General features: G+C 42.8%; 1 protein-coding gene across 4 annotated transcripts in view; it reads left to right on the forward strand.

Moving 5' to 3' along the window:
• DCX (doublecortin) overlaps window positions 1-16,324 on the forward strand; it is a 110,321-nt gene that overhangs the window by 59,215 nt on the left and 34,782 nt on the right. For all 4 annotated transcript variants that reach the window (XM_074962462.1, XM_074962463.1, XM_074962464.1 and 1 more), the window contains exon 4: window positions 13,711-13,813. In XM_074962462.1, the coding sequence (XP_074818563.1) occupies window positions 13,711-13,813 (103 nt within the window). The remainder of the gene's footprint in view (window positions 1-13,710; window positions 13,814-16,324) is intronic.

The raw sequence follows: 16,324 nt of genomic DNA on the forward strand, positions 1-16,324 counted from the left end.
AAGGCTCCAGGATTCAGAAATGCTACACATAGTGTGCCAATTTTTGCTGGAAACTCCTCTTTCTTGCTGCTATCGCATGTGTTCTGCCCACCTCAGATTTCTGGTTTCATGGGCTCTGTCACTGGAGCAGAGGTTTCTTTATAGGTAAAGCCCTGCGAGTCTGTGGATGTCCGCTTTGTACCCACAGACTATGTTGGCAGATCGTGGATAAGATGCAATCAAAATTTTGTATCAATGCAGGGCTCTATTTATATGCTCTCCTACCCCCTGGGCTGACACTTGAGTGATAAAGGATGAATATAGACCTGCATATCTTTTCTGAATGATATATTCTTTTAAACACGAAAACTAGCTTTTTCTATATGTCCTAAACTCCTCCAACGTTCCAAACTGTTTTACCCATAGGCCACATGTATATGGTATTGAGAGAGCAAACTAACCATTCTGACAGTGGATAATTGGGATTTCTCATGTTTTGGAGGCACCAAAAGTTCACCAGACACGTTGAATTGAACTTCATGTAGCTATTGAGCAGCTTGGCTAATTGCCAGGTTTCAGTCTATTTTATTTAAAATTGATACAGTGCCAGGACTTAAATACTAAAGGCTTCATTCTGCAGCCCTTTTACAGAGTAACACTTGTTCATGCAGATAGTCTCACTGACTTCAGCAGGTGTACCTGTGTGAGTAGTACCTATTGAGTGTGAGTAAATGTTGCAGAATTGATCCCAAGAAATAATTTGTGGCCAGATTTTGATGTTCGTACTCCAACTGAGCCACCCGCTTAGTCCATAAATAGTCCGACTGCCTTTAATGGAACTTCTCATGAAATACACTACTGTTCAGCATGAGCAAGGGTGTCAGAATATGGTCCTTTAAAAACCATAGAATATTATTTTATTTCATTCTCATGATGTGTTTTTATCACCGATAAAACAACCCCCAAAGATGTATGATTGTACTTACATATTTCTAAAACAATCTAAAAATTCCATTGGTTAATACAGACTCCCATAACATATCAGAACCACGCTAAACCATGCTGACTGAAAGTGAGAATCATAATATAAATTGCTAGAACTGCCAGATACTTTCCAGTTAAAATGAACCAGCCAAGAAGTAAGGAAAGAACCTAAAGACTAAATCATGTGCCCCAAAAGAAGACTATTTTTGTTACCCCCCAAAATCTAGGCATAAATGAAAACTCACACCCTGTAAATGTGAGAGAGGCTGAGATTTTCACTTCCTAATGTAAAAAACCCCAAACTCCTACTTCAGGCTGTTTTGGGGGGAAAAGATTGCAGTCCCTGAAATCAGAATGCAGGGACTACTTCCTCCCTATTTCCCCTAGTGTACACACTGCCCCAAATGGGGTAGGGAGAAGGCAGGACCACAATCCTGTCATATGGGTATTCAGGGCAGGCCTGGCACAGAAGAGAGTCAAGGGTGTAGCGGCAGGGATGTTCCTCCTGTGTGATGGGCAGTCTGGGGAAGACATCCCCAGAAATAGGGTAACTGCACATAGCCCCTTAGCATAGGGTGTGCATAAATAACAGACATGAGCCTGTACAAACACGAATAGCTGATTACAGGTGTGCATCAGCCTCTGCACGCACATAGTTTATAATTTACAGGCACACTTCTAGTTTTAAGGTCACAATTAAATGTAAGAGCTCTGAAGGGATTGCACTTCCTTATAACCCCTCAACTCCTACAATTTAATTGGGTGTTTAAAGATGCTGTTACTAAATTTCAAGTATTATTTAGTTTAACTTAAAGATAAAATATTAATTCTGGTTCCATTAAAGTCAGTGGGAGTTTTGCCATTGACTTCTGTGAAGTCAGGAGTTCCCCCACATGGTCCTGGCCTTCTCTCGTTGACTTCAGTGCAAGCAGGATCTGGCCCAAAGATTTAATTTCACCTATTTTCTAAAAACGTATTTGTGTTTTCATTTAGAATTTTCCATATGAGAAAAAGATTATTCCATTTTTCCATTGCCTCAACTTTGTGTGCAGTGTTTTCCCTAATGGCAAATGAGTAAGTCTGGTTTTGTAAATGTACATGTGGAATCTACTGAGGGTGTGCATGTGTATTTAAATTTAAAATGATTAAACCTAAACATCTCTGCTATTTAAGTGTAGGAAACAAAAATCTAATAAAATGTAAATCACTTTGTAATGTCTATTTTAGGTTTGTGTTCATATCTGTGGACTCTTTCAAAAATTATATTAAGTGCTTACACATTCCATTGTCAACTTCTTCATTTTCCATTACATCATCATAACCCCTTAAATCTTCTAAAAGCTCTCTGTTTCTGAACAGGCGCGCAATGGTTTTGGGGAAAAGAGTAAGTGACATATTTTAAATCAGTTAGGTACTTAAGGTATTTTCTGATATTCACTCTGGCATCTGACTTTGTTAGGTCTCACTGTGGGTCTGGCATAACAAAAGAACAAGTCTTCATGTTTATTGTTTCTGTACCATGTGCCTGGCTTTATTGATTGTGCACACACAGTTGATTTAATTGTAGAGGGAAGCTGCCTTTGTAATTAGGACTTTGGTTTCCCACTTCTGAAATAAACACACTCCTATCAAACATAAAAGATGCTATTACACAAATAAGGCCCTTAAATCCTTGTTATACTTTTATCAAGCTTAGTTACATTGAGCCCCCACACAGGCACTAGTCCATTCTCTTTATCTACGTCCCCTAATACCTAACTGACCAAGTGGTGAGAGAAGAGCTAAGTTTGCAATCCTCTGAAATAAGCCATTATTCTTCAGCTAAGCTAACAATTTTGAGATGCTGAATTTCTTAACACTAATTAAAGCAGCTAGAGATCCTAGTTCTGTTCTCAATAGTACAATTTCACTTGGGTGGATTCATCCATAATTCTCTATTGCCTTAAGAGAAGTTCCATTGAAAGACAAAAGGGGAAATTCTCCTCCTCTTCTGGCCATAAAGGACCTCAAATGATGAAAGACATTTTCCAAGTGGAAGACGGGTGACAGTCGGAGGAAAGTAGATGGATAGCTCAGCATAAGATCTCTCTTGAAGTCCAGTTTCTCAGAAACCTCACAACTCCAGAGATATGGGGACTGCTGAACCTTCCTAAATGCCAAGATCCCCTTCCTTCCTTCCTTTTAAAGTATTCAACAGGAAAGAGCTGAATGCGGGTAAGTAAGACCCTATAATTGAGGACCATCAGGAATAAAATTGGAAAAGGAAGAAGAAACCCATTACAGGATCTTATGCTTAGACGTGTGCAGACTCAACTAGTTAGTTAAGAGATACTGCCTAATACCTCTTCTGATAACAAGGATGCCAAAATGACTGTTCTGTGCTATTATTCTACTACGTTCATTAACTCAAATCAGGAAGAGATTGAAGCTTGGAGGCTGCTACGCATAAATCCTAGACTTAAAGGTGGTGTTATGAATAATTGTGTGTTACAAGGACTGACCATTCACAGTATGTCAAGAACACTGTTGGCTCCACTGGTGAAGAATAAAAACCTCTGACAAAATAACATCTCCAGAATGAGAAGAAGATAGAGTTCAGTTAATCCTCCTCTGGGATATATTCCTTTTCAAAGAGGTGTTAGATCTAGCCACATTCCTGGAAGACACTATGGGGCAATTCAATGACTAGAGGACTCTAACTAAAGTGCCAGCCATGAGATCACTAGAGATTTATCACCTGCTACACAGCAAATTGTAAAAAGTGGATTTAAGAGAGAGAAGTTGCCATTGCTGTTGATGTTTGTAATAGTTTCAGAATGACAGTGAGGTCACCCAATTAGTCATGCAGATAATTTGTATGACTCTGCAGAATGCTAAAGGAAACAGGAGGTGCTGGTTAATCACAGACCATTTTAAAGCACAGCAGGGTATTGCACTGGTAAATGACTCAGACCATTGTTAAAGCCAGGGAGAATATAAAGGCTTGTAATATCTATGTTCCTTTTATTTATTTCAATTGCTATTGAATGATAGTTTTAAAGTACAAACAGCCACCTCCTGGAAGACAGTAAAACATATCCCTTATACAGGTATAGCTTGTATTCTCTCCTGTTTTACCTCCCTTTGATGTTGTCATTAGGGACATTTGCATGTAATTCAGATGTTTACTGCTCCTTCCCCAAGTGAATTCACAAAACTCTGTTTATTACATCACAAGCAATCCCACAGCAGCGAAGTGTGAGGTCATGAAGCCAACTGCAGAATAAACACCTGCCATCCCTATCATTCAATGGTATTTTAGGGCAACCTGCCACTGGTACACATCCTGACAGGTGCTGATCACCTGCAACTCCTGTACTGAAATCAATATGAATTGAAGACACTCACCCTCTGTTTAGGGGTCAGATCATCCCCTTCCACAATAAAACTTACTGGAGTAGACTCTAGTGGAGGATCTCTCTTCAATAGTCGCCTCACGGACATCCCACCCACATCATCCCAGCAGGGAGAGGGTTGCCTCCCTGCAGAACAGGGTCTTGGGCTCCCCACCCCCACCCCAAAACTGACAGATCTCCTTGCAGATCTCTCCAAGCCTTCCAAACACTGACCCCTCCCTTGGCTCCCTGACAGCTTTCTAATGGAGCTGAACTACCAGGGATTCCCCTGGCCATAGTTGCCTCTGAAAGTCCCAGGCTGTTGTCTCTTTTCCAAGGAACTTACAAGGACCCAGGGGGGTACAATGTCATGCTTCCACCCCACCCTTCTTCGACCCTATCTGCCGAGTCTCCACCTTTTCCTCCATTGCAGCCCTTGGACCCTAGAGAGTGCTCTCTGTGGAGTCTGGAATAGGTAGAGGGTAGTGCTGCAGAAGCAGCTGCGGCTGTGTGTTCACTACTAAGAAATGGGGTGAGATAACTAACATGTATTAAGTGGCTCACTGTAAAATCCAGTGGAGAAATGGCTGTATAGTTTCGACTGTGAAGTAGCTAGGCAAAGTCAGCTGCAGGTGGTGGAAGGTATAATATTGACCTTGCCTAGCTACACGGGGGATGGTGGTACAGTAGTAGTGGTGGGAAGATGCACCCTGTGCAAAGTCACCTTTTTCCCAGTGTCAGTAATAATTGCACCTGTATTCCCCTCTCTGTGTTCCACTCCAGAAGTGCCTAGTCAGGTCTCAGGACTCCAGCTGTCACCTGGCTTTGGGCAGGGACCCTGGTCTCTCCCTTCTGACCAGGGGATATTAAGGCAACACAGCTCCTTGCCTTACACTGTGATATCCCCAGCAAACCTGTCTGCCTGTGCCTGGTTATTGCTTTCTCTCTGCGTGCTATGAACAATGTGTTGCTCGCAGTTACAAGTTTAGTCTTACGGTAAAAGTAATACAGAAAAAACATAATAAAAACAATAAACGATTTAAACACACACTAAACAGACCAGGAGTCACCCATCAGTCTTATGGCCCTAGTAGGCCAAAGTCCTTTCAACCCTTTCACAAGCGTTGAGCTCATGTCTGTGTGCTGGATCAGAAGGAAGGGACTCAGTCAGTTTAAACAAACGGTGCCTAAACATTTCCTGTCACGCCCCCTCCCCCACCAGTAATGGAATCTGTCCATACCCCCCCATCCATTATGGCCCAGCCAAGGCTTCCTCAGCAGAGAGCTAGGGGCAGAACTGGGAATGGGGGAGGAGCTGGGGCCAGAGGTGGAGATGGCCTGAGGGCAGAGAGGGAATGAGGGCAGAGCTAGGCTGAGGGTTGGCAGGGGGCAGAGCAGGGCTGGAGCTGGTCTGGGGGTGTAGCGGGGCTGGGCGGTGCTCCTTCCCTACTGTGCACCCCCCTAGGGGGCGTGCCCCATGGTTTGGGGATCACTGGTTTAAACACAGACTTTTTATGCCAAAAGCCTTTCTTTGTGTGTTGGTCTCTGGAAAACCCGCTTTGAAGCAGTATATGCAGGCTTCCTACGGGGTGGAACTCTCTGTGGAGGTGTTTACAACCTAAGTGATTCACCTTCATCACTCCCCATTGTTTCTGGTTCCTGGAGGAGCTGTGGTAACCCTCTACCACAGAGTTGCATACAATCTCTGACCCACTATGATACATAAACTGAACATAATATAGTCCCCAAATTGCAATATATGCAATATTGCATAATACAGTCCCCAAATATTGTGTTGGATTGCAGTATTTCTCACACCCTCCATGCACAGAACTAAGGGGAATGATCTGGGCCCTGATTTGATCCAATAACTGTTGCTGAGCGTTTTCCCTGAGGAAGGAGAGCAGGATTGAGTCTCCACTGAATGCATCCAATGAAGTGAGCTGTAACTCATGAAAGCTTATGCTCAAATAAATTTGTTAGTCTCTAAGGTGCCACAAGTACTCCTTTTCTTTTTGCGGATACAGACTAACACGGCTGCTACTCTGAAACCAGTCAATAAAATATGAATCTTATAAACAAAGAACATTGTCATGCAAAGATCCCTATCAGCAGTTGTGCAAGTACAGTGGTACAGTTCAGTATGCCGTACCAGTAAGATATTTATAGCCAGTCCTCTGTACCGGAAAGACACAGGAGGAGCAGAACATGGGGCCGCTGGGCAGCCCCACGCTGGCAGGTCCTCCGGCACAGCTGTACGGTCCCCCAACCCCAACCCCGTCCTCCGGTGGGGCTGGCTGCTGTACCAGAACCCAGGCAGGGCTCAGGAGACGCAGCTGCATGGAAGGGATGGGGGGCAGTACAGCCGTGCTGGAGGAGCTGCCAGCATGGGGCTGCCCAGCAGCCCCATATTCTGCTCCTTTCGCCGCTGTGGTTCCGGAGAGCCCTGCGGTTCAGAAGTCTCCGGCACAGCGGGAGGAGGACAGAGACCCTCCCCCCACAAGGTAACATGAGGTGGATGTGGACCATGGGGAGACGCAGGGGCAGGGCAGGGAGGAGTCACCTGGGGGGTCACCTGGAGAAGTCAGGTGCCCCCCCCCCTTTGTGTCCCTCCCATGAGTGCAGCATACTGGTAAGAAATGAATTTTACTTGCACCGCAACCTATCAGTAAAGAGCTAGGAAGACATAGTTGATACAGAGGCCCAGACAGCACAGGGTTTTCTAAATGCAATTCTTTTTTGGGGTGGGGGAATGAATATATCTTTACTGACTCTTCAAAAGGACATGCTGCCAACAACAAATTGTTCCAAATTTTAGATTATGTAAAATCAAGTTTTTTTAAAAAAAGCCCACACACAAACTGGACCAATAAAAATGTTTCTATGAAATCCAGTAGAAACAATTACTTTGTAATGAATAAACATTTGCATACAGGGTTTGCAACCCAAACACTACAGAACTAAGACCTGGAGAGTGAAACTGATTATAAACAAAACTGGTCAAATTGACATCATTCGCTTTTATTATCTAAGCTGGGAGAAACACAAGGAGTAAATGTTTCTTTGCAGTATGATTTCTTTTAAAGTCAATTGTGTCCTTTTAATCTAGAATTTTGATGGTAGCATTATATGTATTGCTTTCCTTTAAAAACACACACACGAAAGCAAGTTATGTTTCTATCTATTGCAGAATTCATTTTTACTTGCTGTACAGAAAACCATTGAAATGTAATGTTACCAGTCAAATCTTACTGGCCTCATGGCTTTTGATAGCATTGTCACTATTTCATTATAATGGTATTATCAATATCAACCTTTTTCAGCTAGCAGCTTAGTCCTGGCACTAGCAAGCTGTTAACAGTTTTCTGCATCATGCCTTAATAAATTCATAGCTAGCAGCATAATGCAGCATTTAGAACAATTAATGATTTTCAAGATATCTGTTGGGATAAATTTTTGTTGGCGTTTACTTTCTCCTGGGATTTCCATGATGTTCTGGACTAATTATCAAATATAATCAGAACAACTGATTAAAGTAAACCTAAGTGGAAAGCAAACTTAATAAATGATTCACACTGATTGGCATACTAGAGACCTGAAATATTTATTAGTTTCACCAAGAAACTGAGATAAACAGGACATTTTAAGAAAGGCGAAAATAAGATCCATAATGTGACTTTATAATTAAATGCAAAAAATAAAAATAGCATTAATGCAATTTAAAGGATCTCTCATGTGAGTAAGGAACAACCCTGCCTTGAGGGCAGAGTAGATCTGCATTACCCATCACGAGCTTCAGGAGGAATTCAGAAAAGCAGAATTCATCCTGGAATTGCCATGAGTCCAGCATACACTATTATTTCCTTGGCCAGGTCTTCTGGTTTCATGTCCTTAGAAATAGATGTCTTTTGTATCTATGTGAGGTTGTAAGATCAAGCACTCAAACGTCAGCAAATTTCAAAAGTTAAGGTTACTGAAAACAATTTTAACGTGGCCACATTGCAAATCTGCTATGTTTTAGGGTATACATTAATAACAAAGTTACTAGCTTAACAGTTATATTTAATAAGTGAAAGAGAAATAGGAAATACTACATAGTATAATGGAATATGTGCAACTTGCCTGAATTGGCATTGCATAGGAGTTAACTTTTGGAATCTCCTAACCTTATGAGACCTGGATCTTGCAATCTTAACATGGCATTATGATAGATATTTGTACAGTTAATTTCCTTTGGGTTTTTAAGGAAAAAAATAAAATAGGGGAAAAGGGAGTAAAAGTAAATGTAGAGGTAAATGGCTTGTGCATTTAGAAACTCAACCAGTGGATCATCTCAATTCTTTGTGCCATACTGCCTGATCTTTCACTCTCCTCCCCCTCTACCTAATTACTGTTATAGGAATTAAAATGCACTGCAAGCTGACTCTTGGTGATGAGTTGCAGGGGGAAAACAGGTCTCCATCTTGCTCCGAGCATAATCAAGGTTTCTGATTTTGTGCATGATGTTAATATTCAATCATGCATCGGGTTGAATATCAGTCTATTGCTTCTGAGGGTTTTTTTTATTATTTTTGTGAGGAATTCTATAGCAAAAGTGTTTGGCTTGCAGGATAACATGAAGAGAGTAAAACCAAGTTTTAACTTTCCCTGATCTCATTTGGAAGGCTTTGACAGCAGTGCTTATAAATTGTTAGAATGAACCAGTACACTCTCAACTATCTCCACTGTGCACCTATTTTTAAGTGTGTTCCTCAGACCTAAGTACATTTTGTATTGCACATAATCAATACTAAATATTCAGACAGTGATATCTGTATTAAATCAAACCCAGTTATTTTCCAGCCAAGCAAAGATTCTAGGCCTTAATGAGGGCTATGTTATACCAAGTCTCAAGTTTCAAACTCCATCCTTTTTTGCTGAAAACTGGTCTAAAAATAATGTAGTTACCATTTTCAACCCGGCTTTAATCAAACGTGGGAGAAAGTGTTTGCTGAAAATTTGCCAAGCAAATTCTGCTTTAGATCAAAACCCACAACAGAAGGTATCAGACCTAAAGTTTAGTGTTTTGGAAGCTGTGTGTATGAAAACAGAAGCTTGTACTAGCAACTGCTTTGCAACCATAACTACAGCAGGCTCCTGCTGTAATTAGATATGATAAACAGTATGCAATGCTGAATCTTATCAGAATAGCTGAACGCCCTTTTTACATTTGATTTTTTAGAGCTTGAAATTAACTTTTTCAGCCTAGTTAAAATAGATCAGTGGGCATAGGGATGAACTATTCCAGGAAGTTGATCTCTAGTCTGCCCAACACATTTTGTGGACCCTTCAAATTTACATGCAGACTATAAAGGCTGCATCATCAATGACACAGACATGCCAAAACAGGAGCCATCAGCTGCCAATGTGCAGCATTCTGTATAAAATCACAGCAGACATTAGAGCTGGCCGGAAAGTTCTGATGACAAATGGAAATTGAATTTTTTGAAAAGATTTGAAATGTTTTCCTGTTTCTAGCAGATGTATTTTCACACTGCTGAGCTCACACTAACTCAGAGCAGATGCTGATGCCTACCCCAGTATGACTTTTTGAGGGATGTTCTAATTTAATTCTTTCCTTGACTGCATACTACTTACTCAAGGATGGCTAGTTTAGATGACTTTCAGAACATTTGGCTAACAAAGCTCCAGTGTGAGGAAAAGGCAGAGAGAGAGAGAGAAAGAGCTAGAGCTGCCTTCATGACTCTCAAAGGGGCCCTAATCCCTTTATAAACAGGTTCATCCCTTTATAACAATAATAATATTACTTTGCACTTCATCCAAGTTCTCAAGGCATCTTGAAATGGTGGAAGAGTATCGTCATCCAATTTTTGCCTCAGAAGAGCACCTGTCAACACGCCACAAGGCCAGGTGAAAAGAATGGCAGGAAGTTGATAACCGGTCTGAGTCCATAAGATTCTCTCCCAAGTGATCTCATGTACACATTTTCCACTAGTGGTTGCACAATGATGGCTTCAATTAAGTGCACTTACCAAGAAATAACACAATAGCATGAGCACACGTTACTGTGTAATTACCCCTGATTCCAGAGGAGTCTCCATGAACATAGTGATTTCGCTGTTACTGTGTAATCACATCCCGTATTTCACTGTAACTATGCAATTAAGCTGTCACAACTCTAGCGGCAGATGCAAGAGCAAAAGAGAGCATCCCTCTTTTCCTTTTATAAAGAGCACTATTGCTTGTGGTTCATATTGCAGCAGCACCTACGGGCCTCAATCCTATAGAAGCTCCACTGTGTTAGGTGCCACACGACACACAGAAAGATACAATCCCTGTCTGGAGGATGTTACAATCTAATTTGAAACAAGACACAATTTCCATATGTAACCAACACTAGAAGGGAAGTGCGTGAGGGAAGATGAGGCAAATGGTGATAAGATCACCTGGTTACAGGCTAGCTCTGTGTACAACATGATGGTTCTGTAGAAAGGGCAAAGTTACCAGCCTGCAAAGTAACGAGGACTTCTAGCTGTATTCATCTCATGTGGAGATATGATAGGCTAACTCGGAAAGACTGTAACTCGGAAAGATTTCTCATAGCCCAGTTGAAATGAACAGGGCCATCAGCATCTATGGGAGCTTTATGGAGATTGTTGGACTAGGGTTCTGGTCACGGGACTGCGCATCGCGAAGTCACGGGTGGGTCGGGAGAAGGGCACTCAGGTTTAACAAGATGGCACCCACTGACTTTTTTCACTCAAGATGGAAACTGGAGATACCTTTGTGTGCCAACATTGTATTCAAAGGCAGATTGTGGCTGGCCTGTGTGTTGGTGCCCATCGAGTGAGGAGCGGTGTGTAATGTCCCCCTCCCCAGTGTAGGGGCCAGCAGCAGTTGCATTCCGTCTGTTCTGCTATGCATAGGTACTACTCCCTCTGATAGTGCCACCAGGGCACAAGCCACCCAAAGGGCTTGTGAAATCAAAGCCATGCTCACAGAGCTGGCCAACCATGGAGGAGAGCACGTGCTGCATCTCTTAAAAGGAGGTACTGTAGGCATTCTCCTCCCATGGAAGAGCTTCAGGCATCATCATGCCTCAGTAGACAAAATGTCTCCCTTGCTCCCATCATGGCTTCACCCTCCTGCTATTGAGGGCCCTGGCTAAAAGGCATAATCTGGTCGTAAGTAGCCATTGCTATGAGTTACACTTGATGTGCACACCAGGATTGGAGGTGATCTTACCAAAAAAAAAAAAAGATCTCCCTCAAACAGCAGGGAAGAAAACAATATATGGTAGTTTCATCCCTTCATATTTTATTTTCCCATGGCCAGGCAAGGAGGTAAAAGACTGGGAAACCAACCTGATTCACCTTTATGTCCCTGTAGAGGACAATCCATTCTGGAACCAGAGAAGCCACCATGACATACGTCCCAGAACCTAACAGTCGTGTCTGTGACATCTTGTCTGGAACTCCCCAAAGGCTGTGCGCTGCATTTTTTCTCCATTGCCTCCAGCAAGTGTTTTAAGGACACGTTTTATTTTAACAATTTTGTAGCCAGCCAGCAAAGTACCTTGGGTTAGTGTACAGATTGTTAATACCACCTCAGTCATCAGCAGAATAGTGGTGGGAATCAGTTACCTCCCTATCAAAAACACTTTAATTAAAGACCATCTTCCACTGTGACTGTTCTTCACACTTCACCCCTCACAGGATGCTCTCCCGGCAAGTGAGAAGAACAGCTAGTGTGTTGCTTGCCATGGGTTCTTTTATTTCCTAACTCGCTGATGCCTGTTTCCCTGATTGTATTTGTGGTCTGCAGCCCCCAAAGGGGATGCATTGCTTCCACACCTCACTGGCTCCGTAGGGCTACAAAAGCGAGATGGGAGTCTGGAGCACAATTTGTTGTCAGATGTTTATTTCCACCCATTTAGGATGGCAAAATAGAGAGGTGAGATATTCAGGCCATTATAAACATGACTGTTTCTGCTGTCCATCTCAGTCTTTCCTCTCTGTGTCCCATCATCCTTGGTATCTACAGCCTGGGAACACAATTTGCCTTAGGTTGGGAGGAAGTGATTACCTTCTGCTGTTGAATGGACCCTCCATCACTGAACTGTGGGCAGGGGGCCGTGCAGAGTGGTCATCCCCATTTGAAATTCCCTTCTATTATCTTCTTTAATCCACTGCCCATCACATGCTTACCACGTGCTGACTCTTTCCGTCCTGTCCCGTTGCTATCCCTCTCCTTGTTGGCCGTAAGGTGACCAGACAGCAAGTGTGAAAAATCGGGATGGGGGTGGGGGGGTAATAGGATCCTATATAAGAAAAAGACCCAAAAATCAGGTCTGTCCCTAAAAAATCGGGACATCTGGTCACCCTAGTTGGCTGGGGTTCTATGGGAGAATTACCCCAGAAGATGCGATAGAGATGTGATATTGTCTTAGTATCACCACATTCAGGGCAGTCAAGCAGGGGAGGGCATAAGGAGGCACAATGTTTCCCAGAGGCACCACCTGTCCTGGGGCAAATTCCCAGCTCCGGGCCAGATTGTGCTGGGCTCTTGTGGGAGAGCTGGGTAGGAACTTTCCCCATACTTGTGTGCCCTACAAAAGGGCCAGGCAGAATTCCAGCCTCTATGGTTTGGGGTGGGGCCATTGTTTTGCTCTCCTCTCATGTGTACATTCTGCATGCGGGAGGGGAGAAGGGTGGGATAAGCCGCACCTCACAAAGTGGTGTAGTAGGGTAGACACGGTCTCTGTGTGCCTGGGAGCTGTGGGGGCACTTGGGTGAATGCTTCCTCATGGTTCCTCTGAGATGGCACTCCTCCATCCTGCCCCTTGTTATGGCCAGACTTCAATGGCACAGTTAAGCCATCAGTATTTGCACTCATTTTCAAACCTCATAGTCCCGATTTCATTCTCACAGGGTCCCAGTCTGTGATCCTTGCTCTGCAAAGTAGTCCCTTTGATTTTATGGGCTCTGCCTGAGAGGTATGGTCCTAATCAACACGAGTAAGGGGATCAATAACCTGTAAGGGCCACACCTGCTTCTTATTTGAGAGGTAGCCCAAGAACATTTGTATCATTATGATGAGTAATATAGCTTGTCCACTCCTGCATAGATTGGAAAGGTCACACGTCATTGCATTTTGCAAAGTGATTGGGGTTTTTTTTTCTTTTTTTTTAATGATAGTTTTGTGCTTGATTTGCCTGGAGTACACAGTGTGTTGTGCAACAGGCTTCCCAAATTAGTGCTGGGGGGAAAACATAGAGAGGAGAGGCAGGCAGTATGCTCATGTGTCAATTAAAGCTGAGCCACATCAGAGTTAACAGTTAAAAATAACACGAATGACTTTGTTCTCTCTGTAGGTGACCTGTCTCCATGATTTCTTTGGGGATGACGATGTGTTTATTGCCTGTGGTCCGGAAAAATTCCGCTATGCACAGGATGACTTTTCTCTGGATGAAAACGGTAATATCTCACGCACTGATCTCTATTCTGTCTACTTGGGGTTTTTCTTCCTCCACCCCACCCCACCCCAGTTTGATTGAAGTTGCTTGTATTTTATTGCTTTTTTTTTAAGCACAAGTAATTTAGCATCCTTTGGGCTTATTGGACAGTCAGTGAATATTGTAATCTGATGGATATTGACTGATTTGCCACAAGGCAGAATAGGTGGATTCATTAAAGGTACTAACATTTTCTACTCATTGAAAAGCAACATAATCTGTTAGCAAATGTCCTCCTAGTTATATGCATATGGTTGATTGTAGTATCAGTTACTCCATCCCCAAGTAATAAAAACAGACTCACAAAATGATCACCACTCTTGTGCTTGAAAGATGTATATGTGTGTGTATGAAATGGGAGCTAAGGCAGTTATGAACTAAGGTTCCTCCACTATCTACTGTGGTTGATTGTAAAAAGTAGTAAGAGTTGAAAAGGGGTGAAAATTTTAGAGCATGCTATCCCTTTTGGGGGTGATCTGGCATCACGGTTTGTCTCCAGTCCAACTGCAACACCACATTTATAGTCCTGTAGGTATCAATGATAAACTAAGATATGAAATCTATGATATCAAGGAACATACACATCTTAATTGTAGGATTTACCCAAGCGGTCATAGGTGCTTGCAGTTATCCAGTGATTGCACACCTGTCCGGCCAAAGTCTCTGCTGCTGTCAATTAGCACAACTCCACTGACTTCCGTGGAGTTTTGTCCATTTATACGGGCAAAAAATTTGATCGTTAGACTTCAGCTTGATGCTTCCCAAGACGCCTGAGGTATTTAGGTATCCTTAGGTGTGAGCTATTATATGCTACAAATGCAACAAAGCATTAGCATCCAAACAGTGCTTTGCATTCAATATCAGCGTGAAAGTCAAGTGAGGTCTGCTCTTCTTGAAATTCGGGAGTTTTATGACATCTCCTGGAGTCTGTCTTTATTTGAATCTAGTATTTTTGACTTGCATAACTCAGATTAAACAATGTGGTGGTCTCTGTGTTTCAGAGAGAGTTTCCAACATTCTGCTGAAGCTTTGCACACAGAGATTGAAGCCCTTGTTGAGCCGAAGAGGCTGTCTACAACCAGAGCTTCGCTTATATTTTAACACCACACAGTTCACGCAGCTCTGAGGGAGCTCCATGCTGTAAAACGGCTTGCATGAAATCCTAGCAGAACAACTTGAAAGGGGGCCAAGCTTTTCCAGTTTGGATGTCTGTTAACAAAAATAAGCCTGGCCTGATTTTCAGAGGCACTGAGCTGCAAGTGCTCAGGAACTCCCAAAAGCAGACAGCGTCCCCTTCACCCGCACCATCTTCCCATTCTCCACCAGCATCCCTCTCTGTTATATATCACACAACACAGGGATCCAGGATGTCTTTCATTACAGTCTCTTTTGTCACGGGCATGTCTGCCTCCCCAGCTGGCCATTAGGTCCTGTCTGATGAGACAAGATGACAAGATGAGAAGTAGTACAAGAAAGATGTATGTCATCTTTTCCCTCCAAAATGCCCGTCACAAGTTCATCCTTCAAATTCCTGTTGCTGAGACCCAGCACTCTTCCAGAATTGCCGTGTCTCTTGTGAACCCACTGATCTTGGCAGCAGCGTCTTAGGCTGAAAGAGCCAGTGTTATAGCAAGCTAATTAAAAACTCGGTGAAATCCTAACTCTATTGAAGACAATGGGAGTTTTGCCATTGACTTCAGTGGGGTCAGGATTTCACCCTCTCTCTGTGTGTGGATCTGTCCAGATACACAGACACACAATGGCTGCCTTTAAAATGTCAATATTTACCAATGGGTATCACACAGTGGCATATGAGATCCCCCACTATTTCCATGATCAATTATAGGGAAATACTGTTGTCTTTTAATGGCAACCGCTTCTATCCCTTCCTTTGTTTATGCATATGAAATGGGGTCTATATCAACTCAGCTATAACTATGGAGCCACGATCAGTGCTTCTTTAATACCATCTATAAGATACCATATTCTTTTAAAAACATTCCGCCTCCCTACATCAGATTTAGTTTTTGTATATCATGCATCTTGTGGCATTAAGCAACAGAGTGACCGGGTTCAGTGCTCATTCTAATTAGCCGCGTATGGTATCCCTGGAGCACAGTGCCAAGTACTGGCATAATTTCCTCTTTTTATCATATTGCATGACCCAAAAGCAAACTTTCCAGCAAACTGTCTGGGAGAAAGAAAATGAGCCTGGCTGCCTCATTTCAAGCGGGGGCAGTGGGGGCTGGGGGGAATTAGGGCGATTACATTTTCATAGATATTCTGATATAGAAATAAACAAATAACATACATTTGGGTCAGACACCTTGTTTTCGGTTGACCAATCATTCATCTGCTGCGTGCTGCCTTACTTCATTTCCATTAGGGAATCCAGTCAAGGGGATTTTAAATCCCAACTAATGCTGGCCGAGCTGAGCTTTGCCCATGAAACACGGGCTGTATGTGGGAGATT

Source organism: Natator depressus, chromosome 9 (genome assembly GCF_965152275.1).
Source record: "Natator depressus isolate rNatDep1 chromosome 9, rNatDep2.hap1, whole genome shotgun sequence".
Lineage (NCBI taxonomy): Eukaryota > Metazoa > Chordata > Testudines > Cheloniidae > Natator > Natator depressus.